We start from the raw sequence: 12,819 nt of genomic DNA on the forward strand, positions 1-12,819 counted from the left end.
TTACAGGCCTATTTATTTTCACCATTGTGAATCAAGGCGCCAGTGTCTTATTTTCGGCCTTTACAAGATAATGCGGTTAATTGAGAACAATCCAGTATCAAGTGTCATGATGTTTTTAAGTAGATCGGCTTGTTTAGTGCAGATAGTAAAACATAATTTGGAGATCTTTTGGGGATATGTTCTCTGGAAGATGCTGACTGAAAAGTGCAAGAGAAAACAGTATTTAATGCAGTTTTACCTTTTGCTCTTTACCTCTGTTCCTTGATTGTGGTCACTGGGGTTGGGAATCATTTTGCTTTGAGTGTTCTAAAGCAGTAAGGCGTAATGGAATTTGTGTGTTGAAATAAAAGGACTCTAATTGTTATGGCCTTTCCCATTTCACAGCAATCTGTGGCGGTGAGATCCATAAAGAGTCTGGTCAGATTCAGTCTCCAAACTATCCCGATGACTACAGACCACTGAAGGAATGTGTGTGGAAGATCACGGTGCAAGAGAACTACAACGTTGGACTAACCTTTCAGGCATTTGAGGTAAGTTACCTAACTCATCTCAGCGAAACAACAATGGGTGAAAACTAAAAAAAAAACATTATCTGTCAAAAGCAATCTCAAGTACCAAATTTAGAGTTTAGAGAGACACTTGCCAATGCATTTCTCTCTGGAGAATTAGTTGGTTTTACGTTACAAATTGCTCATATAAATGGAATGTTTTAAACACTGACAATAATTTCTTTTTACTTGTTTCTAATCCTTCTCTAGACGGCTACTTTATTATTACCTTGCATAAAAAGGCTTTTGTTTGTTTCCCACATCAAAGCTTGCATATAATAGTTCTGTATAGTATTTCCTAATGTTCGCTAAGCCCCTTACAAAAGGGCATGATTAAATATATCACCACAAACTGCTGATCTGCAATGTACAAACATTCTTGTTGAATAAACTGCTGCAGATACACGCAGTATCATGGCTGATCTTGAAAATTATATCCTTCGTTGGGCTGCTGTTATCCAGAAACACTCATGCATCTCTGTCTCTCCCTTCCATTGGTTGACACTTATTCTCTCTATGTTTGTCTACTGTTTTCTTTTGTTTGATTTCTCTGTTGATTTTTATAATATTGTCGTTAACAACAATCATAAAATGACATAAAAAAAATAACAAGTTTTAAGTCAATTACCTGTAGGGGTATGAACCTATAAGAAAATAAATAACTGAGTAATAATTAAAAGAGTTAATAATTTAAGCACGTTTGTTCTGTTGTGAAAGTACAAAAACTCATTGTTTGAAAAAACGATCATACTTGTCCTGTGGTATACATTTTTTTCATGCATTTCTTTATATTAAATTCAGAGTACGACGGAGTCTTTAATTCCTATCCTCTCACGTTTACTATGACATAGATGTAGACAGTGAGTGCCGTAGTAAACAACCAACTCAGCCTCAGGCATTTTATCCCTGCTCCTATCACTTTCTGAAAAAGATATGGTATGTTTTGCCAAAAAGGAGGATCTCAGTGTCTGTGAGAGAACCAAAAATCCAGAATCTTAAGATATCATAACTATTTGGAAGGCTAATTGTGCATCTACAGTTGAACATGATACACATGTTCAGCTGTTATTTACTATATTTACTAAAGGAATAGGTTATATTTCTGAAGACATTTCCTATGTAAGTAGAAAGACAATTCTGTTCCACGTGACTATTTTGAACATTGTTCTTAAGGTACTGCCCACTGTCACTCTGGGTGTAATACATACGAGTGATATCATATTCCCTGTTCTTTTTCACTTCTGTGCCGCCTACTGAATATTATGAAGGTGCTATTTGACATCCATACTGCACACAAGCAGGGATCAACAAGCTATAGACCCTAATACAAAATTATGGCACAATACTTAAAATGCCCCTGCTCTTTGGTTAGGGCCTGTCAACATATATATTTAATTGCATGCCCTGATGCAGATAGCATCTATGCACCGTAGTCCTGCACACCTTCAATGTGTGTCACTTGGAAAAACTGACTGAGGGACTTTCACCAACTCCCAGTCAGTGTGTGTCAAATTAAGGGTGGGCGGAATTTGTGTAGTCGCTCTACGCAAAGCTCCACGAAACAGTAAAAAATCTCCGTAAGCATGCAAAAGTTCAGTGAACCCAGGGAATTGCTTGTTCCGCCTGTTTGCAATGCTTTTTTCCTGTTTGCGAAGGCTATTTGCATGCTTGGGGGGAAATATCTTGCTAACACGCATTTTGAAAGTGCGAACAAGCAAAAAATTCTGCGGATCGCAGGTTTTTGGCAATTTCATGTTCTCCGCGGAATGCTAAATTACCCAAATTCCGCGAGCCGAACAGAATTTACTGCCCAGGCCTAGTGTCAATGTAGCTATGTGGCTGGTTATCCCCTCGCAGCCAGGGAACAGTCTCAAACTATATCCATGCTTGATGGTGTCTTTAATTGCTTCACTTTTTCTACTGCAAAGGATGGGTCAGACCCAGCAAGAACAGTCCTCTCCATCGACTCTGGGAAACATAGGAAATGCAGCCTTTTCACATGTCACACCCCAGCCTCATTTGTAGATGCTATCAGACCCAATAGATATATAAGTCTGTTACCAAATATCTCCCTTTTTGGGCCACAGGTTATACATCACATCTAGAGAAGGAGACGGTAATCTTCTACTATCTATTTATGAATACCCCTTCTCCCAGTACTTTCACAGTCTAGCAGCCTTGCCCAGTGCTGCCAATGCAATCAATGTCTCAGACAATTATACATTTCCTTCCAGATCAAAACTTTACACGAGTTTGAGTCAGTTGCTAAGGTAAAGCTAGAAGAAGCTAGAAGACAAGGACTGTTCATAACAAGCCATTCAAAGTAAGACAATTAAAAGGATGGCAGTTATACTGATTGGAATCATCTTTTTGAAGTGTGCATCCCTAATGAATGGGATATAGCCATGTCAAATAGCTTTCGCTATGTTTCACATTTTTTCCCTAGCTGAGATGTTTAGTAATACACTCATCGCTTTGGACTCACAACTCATTGAAGTAATTAGATATTCTCTGAATTATGTAGTAAAGCACGTTATCCTTGTAACTCAGCCAGTGTACTCTAGGGACGGTACAGATTTTGGCAGAGAAGTATAAACCAGACAATGAAGGGCTCTATCATTTGATATATGTACTTAATATATTTAGGTCGAGCTGTGCAGCGCTTTATCAAATTGAAAGATCACGTTATCAGTGCTCCAATTAAAAGGCACTACACAGAGAGAGTGGGATTTGGGTCAGTCTCCTTCCGTCATTGGTTTTTATTTGTTTACATTGTTTGCCATTGCTTGCAAGGGCTGTCCATTAAAGTCACAACCTTTTGTGGACGTTGCATTGTACCATTTGTGTTCCAATTAGGATTTATTTATTATTATTAGTTACATTTGTTGGACACACGATTCATCCCTAGAGGGATCTCTAGGCGCCGGTTTGGTCCAGGAACAAACAACGAATTATTTTGTCAAACTGCAGATGCAACATAGAGCTTTATACCCCTTGTGTGTTCTGTGATATACTTTGCTGACACAATACTGCATTTTTTGTGAAGGAAGTGCTGAGAGTTTGGATGCCTTAGCCTTTCATTGAGGCACAATTCTATTTGGTAATTTCTCATAGGCTTTTATTTCTGTAATTCTGCTGTCATGATAACATGCTGTATATACAGCTCTTTAATTAGTGTTCAATGAAAGAACTGGCCCTTTGTCAAAGTATCTACTATGCAATATTTTGCTGCAGATGCTTTGTGCATTCACCACTTACAACATGAGTATCATGTGGTGACCCCTTTTTATAATATCAACAAACACACAAAATGTTAAAGGAGGAATGCTTGCAATTTGTTTTTTACTTTCATAATATTCTTCTGTGAGATACAGCGTCACACACCTAAGCTAATCTGTCCAGCAAAAGTTTCCAACTCTCAGTTTCCGTAATGTTCTGGCCCAATATTTGGCTTCATTATTTAAATTGACAGATACGCTTTATGTCTGCAGTAAGTGATACATACTCATTTAGGAAGTCTTTCTTGAAACAGCTTCTTGAGACCCCTTTCTCTCTGAAGCTATAACATGGAATCTTTTCCATTCACACAGTTAGAATGTCCAAATATGTGACCGGGTTATAAGTACCATGTTTCAGAAGAGAAAGTGGCAAACTACACAGGCATAAGTTGGATGACCATACTGACCTTAAAAAAACAATACAGTGCTGGCAGTTTTAGAACTGATACCTGACATGCATATATGACGTCTAACCTGCATCCTGTTGAGAGATGATATATAAACAAAAGTCAAAAAATAACTGTACATATGACTATCTTGATTTAAAGACTTTAGCTAGGAGTCAAGCTCTCCTCTCACTGTTCAGTGTGTTTAAGAAAATAATTGCTGATGTATCTTTGAAAATAAAGCACTTATTTATATTATGTTACAATTACCCGGAGGCTTATAGGCGCTGTGATGATATGGAGAAAAAGCGAGCCCATCTAATTGTTGAAAAACAGCAGGTTTTAAGGGCCTTTTTAAAAGACAATAGATCCGGCCATGTCTTGATATGCAGGGGAAGAGACTTCCAGAGTTCCGAGGCTCCTACCACAAAACTTCTTCCACCCCAGGAAGAAAGCTTAAATTTAGGGATAACAATGTGCCTGGCAGTGCTAGAGTTGAGGGGCCTATCTGGCTGGTATCATTTGAGCCTGTCTTTGAGGAACATCTGGCCCGAATCATGTAAGGCCCTAAAAGTGACACAGAGGGCTTTGAAATTCACTCTTTGTGAAACCGGGAGCCAATGAAGCTTCTGTAAAGCCTGTTTAGCAAATTGAAACTTAGGGATTCCCAATAACAGCCTAGCTGCTGCATTTCGAAGAGCCTGGAGCTTATTAGCATACTGCGAACGCATATTCAGATATAAGCCATTGCAGTGATCAAGTTTTGCTAAGACTAGAGCAGTTACCACTGATGTTTGAAGAGCTGAGGGATTATAAGGCAGAATCTTCTTGACCATCTTAAGTGTACAGAAAGACATAGGGATAGTTGCATTCACTCGGTCTCCGAAAGCAAGCTTATTATCCATTAATTTTCCTAAGTTTTTTACCGTGCTTGCTGCTGATGGTAGTTAACCTAGCTCCAGAGGCAAACAGGATGGCGTACAGAAGGAAGTATCCTTCCCAAAGAGAAGAACCTCTGCCTTGCTGGAATTACATTTTAGACAGTTTCTGTGCATCCCATTGCTAATATCTAGCATACAGTTGTGGAAGTTCTGCCAGGTGTTGTTAAGTGAATCGGAGAAGGACACAATTATTTGAGTATCATCGGCATAGGATGTTAAACAAAAGTCAAATGACTTAATCAGAACTGCCAGGGGCGTGACATAAATATTGAACAGTGTCAGTCTTAATGAGGATCCCTTGGGTACTCCACAAGGCAGGATAAAGGATTCAGACTAAGATTCCTTCAAGGATACCGTCTGTTCCCTTCCACTTAGGTAGGAGCTCAGGAGGGACAGGGGAAGGCCCTTAATCCCTATACTATGCAAGACGGTCAACCAACAGACTGTGGTTGACCATATCGAATGCCGCTGATAAATCTAAAAAAATAAGAACAACACCCCCCCAATATCTAGAATTTGCCTGATTTCCTCAGTGGCCATTATCAGTGCAGTTTCCGTGCTATGACAGCTCCTGAAAACAAACTGTGTACGTCTGTATAAAAGTAGCCAATTGCCATTTAAGGCTTTTTCAATGTTTTTGCCGGAAAGGAAAGCTTGGAAATGGGCAGATATCTATTGGGGTCTCAGGGATCTAGGCTAGGTTTGGGGTTATGGATGCGTTTTTCCATTGAGTAGGAAACTGCCCATTTGTTATCATTGTGTTAAAGATTGCAGTGAGATGGTTTGCAATGGCCTCAGGGGCCAAGTACATAAAGGCTTTTTCAATGTTTTTGCCGGAAAGGGTAGCTTGGAAATGGGCAGATATCTATTGGGGTCTCAGGGGTCTAGGCTAGGTTTGGGGTTATGGATGCGTTTTTCCATTGAGAAGGAAACTGCCCATTTGTTATCATTGTGTTAAAGTTTGCAGTGCGATGGTTTGCAATGGCCTCAGGGGCCAAGTGCATAATGTCAGCAGGACATAGGTCAAGTGGCGAAGCTGATTTAGTAACTTTAATGAGGTCAATCACTTGTTCTTTACACAGAGGGGATAAACTCTGAAAGAGTGGAATTCCCATTCTTGTGAATGCATGGCCTAATTTCTTCCCCTGAGGGTGTAGAGGATAGAGAGAACTTACTGAAAATGTGTCCCACTTTACTAAAAGTTATGTTATGTAGAATCTACATATTGGTCAATTAGCACCAAGGTGAAAATATGCATGTAAAGACGGGAAAGCTTGCTTTAAGCAGAAAATATTTATGCAGCGAGAATATAGCAGATTGTATACCACTGTTACTTAGTAGTCACACATGCACAAATGCAAGCGTTTCCCCATTAAAAAAAAAAGCGTTCAATTATAAATGGAAACATATTTCGTCATAATTAGAAATAATGTTGTTAGAATTTTCTGTGGATTAATTATTGAAAAATTAATGCCTTTAAAAAACAAATAGTACAGATATTAGAGGTTTTAATACTCCTCAGTTTCTCCTCGTAGAGGAAGTACCACTTTTGTCAAATCATACTCCTCCCTGCTCCTCCATCTCTACCACATCTTGTCCTTGATAGGATATCTTGTGCTACAAGTATCCTTCTAATCAATAAACTCGCCCTAATCAGTAACAAAGTTAAGCCATCAACACATTTCGGGTTTAAAAAGAGTTAATGCACATGCTATGAAGAATGGTTAAATCGCGTTTAATGGATTTAAACTTGCATTAGTCTTGTTGAAAAATTATGGATACAGTACATGACTTTCAGCCATGGGAGTTGGTTTATCTTGCTTCTAGATTGAAGCACTGGAAAGAATTAACCTGATTACAGCATTCGAATGATTCAGGATTGTTGTAAATTAGTAATGCACCACCAGCTGTGCAGTAAACAGAAACAGGAGTAAACCCGTTAACCCAGCTGAGACCGGGTAAGAATTATGGCAATAAGACAACGTCTCAACTTGTATGTTATGCAAGAGGACTGTATAAAAATGTGTATCAATCACATAGCACAGGAAAGGGACGAGGGACATCAAGTAAGAGTGGAAGGGTTGTTATTTGCATATAGAGGCACAAAACGCAACTAAAGTGCAGTAACCATTACAACCAAAGGTACATTGGGAGTGTTTCAATGAGTAAACGGCGCAGTGACACATGTGATTAGGTACCAACGTGAGGTGGCGAAGAAACAATAATCGATGTGGATCAAACGATTCACTTGTACTGGCAGTAATGGGACTGACCAGCACAGGGTCATATCTGCTTATGCAGTTATGCCCACACATGTAGTATAGTGCACCCTGCCTTAGGGCGGTTACGGCCTGCTGTATGGGTGACTTACCTATACTGCATGCAGTGTCTGCAGGCCTGGCCCTCAGTCCATGTACCATGTTGTGTTTTCACTTCGGTCTGAACCCAGATATGCAGCCTGCAATGGAGTCCTAATGACTTAGGTGAGAGGTCCCTTAGAGTGGTACAATATGAGCTGCAGTCCTTAGAGACCCTCTTCAGCATCTCAGGCCCTAGGTACCAGAGGTACCATTTACTAGGGACTTATAGTAGGTGCTAAAGGTATTGCCAATTGGAGTACAATTGCACAGTTTTGGGAAAGAGAGCTGACAGTGGGGACCAGGCTAGCAAGAAACCAGTGTTCTTTCAGTCAGAATCATAATAAATACCAGGCAAAATGTGGGGGTGACCATGTTAAAAGGGCACCCTCTCCTAAACACCCTAGGGTGACATGCTTTGTCATGGTATCCCTCCTCACACCACTGGCGCAAGCTCGTAGTGTGGGATACAACCCTCCAACCAGTGGAGAGGAGCACGTAAGAGGATGGGCTATGGGAAGAAAACCTATGTAAGTGATACGGTATTGATGTGTGGTGCAGAAAGCGAAGTGGAGCAGTAAGTGTGATTAAAGCTACCGCTTAGTGGATCTGAGTAAAAGTTTATAATGTGCCCCAAAAGGATAGGATTAAAACTTGGAGAGAGCAGGACCTGCTAGCTCTGAAATGGCTCCCTTATGAAGCTCGGATACAGCTGAAAATTGCATGCATGACTCACAGAACCATCCACCTCAAGACCCTGATGAACCTCGCTCAGAAACTGGAGCTCTCATGTGGTTTAAGAGCCTCCAGAAGTGCCAGCACCCTCTTACTCAAACCACAAAAATTCAAGAAAAAAAGACCTATAATCGAACATTTTCAGGTATGGCGCCAAGGATCCGGAACTCTCTTCCCCCCAAAGTCAGGGTGATCCCTTTTTCTACCCTCTTCAAATCAGAAGTTAAAGAGGTCCTGTTGTAGAAATATGTGCCTCAGTCTTCCTTCCCCACTTGACTCCCGGGCCATTCAACGCTGTTTTGTGTCCTAGATGCTAGGCTCTTGAGAATGTTGGTCATTCTAAGTCTATGTACTTGTTGATATGTTGATTATTTGTGTTTGCATGCACTCGCCCTACTGCACAATATGCAAAGCGCTCTGATACCCTCGGTGGTCATGTTCGCGCTATATAAAACTTTCAAATAAATTAATAAATAAGCTTCAACCCAATTTTTGGTAAGAGATCAACATTTTTCTGCCTACTTAAAACTCTTAATGAAGGTGTGGAGGCACTCTTAAGGACCAGTATAATCACGTTGCCAAGCTATGTAAAATAAAAGTATGAAAAGAGTACAAACAGAGCTCCAAATACTGGAATATATCCACTAGTTTCTGTAAAAATAACAAATACAGTGTTACAGAAGTGCAAGCAAGAGACAATAATTTTTCCGCTCTCTCTATTGTTTCTTGAAGAAGGTGTGGACTCAAAAACAGGCAATGACCACGCAGTGATTGTGAATGGTGATAACAGCAAAGCACGCATGACTAATGTGCAGCTTTAAAAGAGGGAGCCTATGCTTATCCCATATTACATGAGTTGGTAGAGCTATTATACTGATCCTCAAGAATTTGTGACATATGGAAAACTTGCCTTACATTCCCGGCCACATTATGCAGACTCAGTGCGCAACATGGAAAGCATAGTGTAAAACGTTTCTGATTAGTCAACCTTCCCATACATGCTCTTTGTCATCAATACAACCCACTAAGATAACTGAAAAAATACTTCTTATAGGTTTGCAGGGAGGTCACAAAGTGACTCCCTTTTCCCATCTCGCTGTCGTCGAATGTCCATCAGGCACAACCGCAGAACAACTCAAAAGACAGCACAAGCCCTTTCCCATTTTGTTAGACATGGTCTGTGAATGGTCACACCTGCAGATGGGCCTCCATGGGCAAACGCACAGACACATCCATCTGCAAGTAGATTTACTGTTTTGCCAAATAATAGGCTGATGAGCCCTATGTAGAAACCACATAGCACAACATAACATAGTGTAACATGCCTTAACATAAAATCAGTTTTGCAAATCAGTAGATTTATAACCGTAAATATGTGTGTGTGTGTGTGTGTGTGTGTATATATATATATATATATATATATATATATATATTATATATATATATATATATATATATATATATATATATATATATATATATATATATATATATATATATATTGGTAGTCTCCCTGCAGTAGTAGTGGACGCCCCTTAATTTTCATGTGATTTATCTTTGGTTATTGTACTTGAAAGTAAGGTTTTGACTGCATAAGTCCTGAAGAACAAAGGGCATAATAAATGTGAAAAAGTTTTATTATGCAAATAAAAATCTCTGAGGGGAGTATATTTTATGATTGTTAATTATCTTCTTAGAGAGCTAAGATCCCATAACTGACATGGTAATAATGAAAAAAAATAACTGCTTCATCCTGTGCAAAAGTTCTGCTATAATCCCAAACTCAGTTGGTAAACAAAGAACAGCAATTACCCAGCAGTTATTACCCCCAGTATCCTGGCACGTAAGGACATCGGATCTATCAAATTACGTTGTTCATAACTCTCCGACATTAAAAAATATCCTTCTCAAGTTGTGACGTTACTTGAAGGCGAAGGTTAACTGTTTTACATCTTTAGTCATGTCTCATTAGAAGCTAATAAAATCATGCCTTCATTAACTCAATCTTCATTAAGGCTCACCTCCCCCACTCCCTCCATTGGTGCCGATGTTGTTGCTTGCCCACACCAACCCCCCTTCTTCAATTGTTGTCTGTGTTGTTGTTTGAAACCTCCCGTCCTCCACCTTCTGTTGTTGCTTGTGTTGTGGCTTATGTTGTTGCTTGTTCCTACCCACCCTCCGCTCTTACCCTTGTTGTAACTTGCCCCACCAACCATCCCTCCTTTAATGACTGTTTTTGCTTGCCCCCACCCCTTTGTTGTCCGTGTTGTTGATTGCTTGCCCCCACCCACCCTTCATGCACCATCATTGTCTGTGTTGCTGCTTGCCCTCATTCCCCTCCCTCCAACATTGTGTGTTTTTGCTTGTGCCGTGCTCCCGTCCCTCTCTCTGTGTTTTTGCTTGTCTCTACCCACCCTCCGTTCTTGTCTGTGTTGTTGATTGCTTGCCCACACCCACCTTCCTTCTACCTGTTGTTGTCTGTGTTGTTGCTTGCCCCCATTCACTCTCCCTCCCTCAAATCTTGTAGGTGTTTTTATTGCCCCGTTCCCCCCCCTCTATTGTTGCCTGTGTTGTTGCTTGCCATCCTCCACCCTCTTTCTCTCTGTTGTCCTTGTTGTTGCTTTCCCCAAATCCACCTCTCCCACTCCATTGGTGTCCATGTAGTACCTTGCCCCCACTCCTTGCGTCCCACCCTCAACTGACCGTGTGATCACTCCTAGCCCATTTCTCCCAGCCTTCCTTGTCCATGTTGCCCCGAGTCACCCACCCTCCCTCCTGTGCTGCCCCTCTGCTGTACACCGTGGCTAAAAACCATTGACAAAGCCAATAGCTCACTCATATGTGAGACCTATTGGCTATGCCAATGCTTGCCGCTCTGGTACTGTCAGAGACTGGTTGATGCAAAATAAAACTCCTAAATAAAATAAATAAATACCCAATGATGTGTAAGTTCCCAAGAGTGGAAATAGATGCATTTTACATTTTCACCTCAATGCAAAACAATGGCGGTTAGTAATCTTTAGTCATTTTCATGTTCTGTCTAGCAGACCAAACACACGTAGTATGTAATATTCATTTAGCATTTCGTCCACTTCCCATGAGACCCTGAAAAGTAGCTATGTGGGTCAGTCAGATGTGAACACATATTGCATTTGTATATGTCTACAGATTGAGCGGCATGACAACTGTGCCTACGACTACCTAGAGGTCCGGGACGGGACCAGTGAACACAGCCCTTTGATTGGCCACTTCTGTGGTTATGATAAGCCAGAAGACATCCGATCTACCTCTAATACTCTCTGGATGAAGTTTGTTTCTGATGGAACAGTTAACAAAGCTGGATTTGCTGCTAACTTTTTGAAAGGTAAATCCCACATTATTTATTGTTTTCAGATTATTATGCTAAGTGCAGGTTGGTCCCTTTATATGAGATCCACTGAGATACAGTTTATCTTTAAGCCAGCTCAACTAACTGAGATTTTGATCCTTATTATCATTTTGTTTCATGAAACTGCAAGACTGCCAATATACATACTAATCTGAATACTTATTTCACATACATTTGTCTCAACTGCATGGTGTTTGTTACTCATAGGAAGGTGATCCAGAAAATGTCACACATTATTGTAAGCATAGGAATTATAGATTACATCATTGAATAGTTGTTGCATTTATTTGAGCATGCGCTATTGGTAGAAATTCTTATATTTACTCTGGTCATTCTGCTTTCAAACAATGAGCTCACAATAGACATGCCGCATTCCTTCTGAAATCATGGGATGTCAAAGCACAGCATCTCAGTTGATGAAAACTTTGCCAGGGTTTCCTGATTGCATATGCTTTACTTGATTACAGGCCTGATATGGAGATGTAATGCTAACAGACCATGACTACACATAGTCTATGACTGGGCTACTTTTAAAAGTCAAGCGCTCTCTATTTTTGTGTCATTACCTTATCCCCCTTCAGGAAGTGGGCCACTATTTTGAACTAAACGGTTGTGTATAACAAGAGTTGGTTATTCACCTCCTCTACGCCCTCATTATGAAACACTTCAATATGGAGGACTTCATTGCACACACCTGGAATTAATGATAATGGGGCACTTGTTAACTTTGAGTTGCCGAATTGATGGGGGCTCTAGAATTTTGAGAATCCATTCTAATGAGTAATTACTGGGGGAATAAGTATCTCTGCATTCAGATTTCCCAAGAATTTCTCATGACTCCTTCTGTTCCCCCTGAAAATGTGACTGATTTAGCAGTTGAACTCTCCAAGGCAAACTTGAGAGGTCAGTAGTATACTCCATGGACCTCATAATTACCAATGGGACAGGTGACCGGATTACCAGCCCCATTAAAAAAAGTTGTATCCTTAGGTAATGAGGGCATTAGTTTTTTTTTAATTATTTGCAGAACATCTATACTTTCTCCTCCTAGGTAATATTAGTATATACAAATTTTCTTTAACTTAGATTAGGGAGTTCTAAAGACAGTTTATTCCATGATTTGCACCCATCAAGACTGCAAATGCAAAGTTTTTATTCGTGTGTAGCAGATTTGTGGTCTAGAAAA

At 40.2% G+C, this 12,819-nt stretch overlaps 1 protein-coding gene across 1 annotated transcript in view; it reads left to right on the top strand.

The window, feature by feature from the left end:
• Positions 1-12,819, top strand: part of TLL1 (tolloid like 1) — a 363,446-nt gene that overhangs the window by 257,826 nt on the left and 92,801 nt on the right. Inside the window, exons 12-13 of the mRNA XM_078677025.1 lie at positions 385-530; positions 11,414-11,609. Of these exons, the coding sequence (XP_078533151.1) occupies positions 385-530; positions 11,414-11,609 (342 nt within the window). The remainder of the gene's footprint in view (positions 1-384; positions 531-11,413; positions 11,610-12,819) is intronic.

Source organism: Lissotriton helveticus, chromosome 2_1 (genome assembly GCF_964261635.1).
Source record: "Lissotriton helveticus chromosome 2_1, aLisHel1.1, whole genome shotgun sequence".
Lineage (NCBI taxonomy): Eukaryota > Metazoa > Chordata > Amphibia > Caudata > Salamandridae > Lissotriton > Lissotriton helveticus.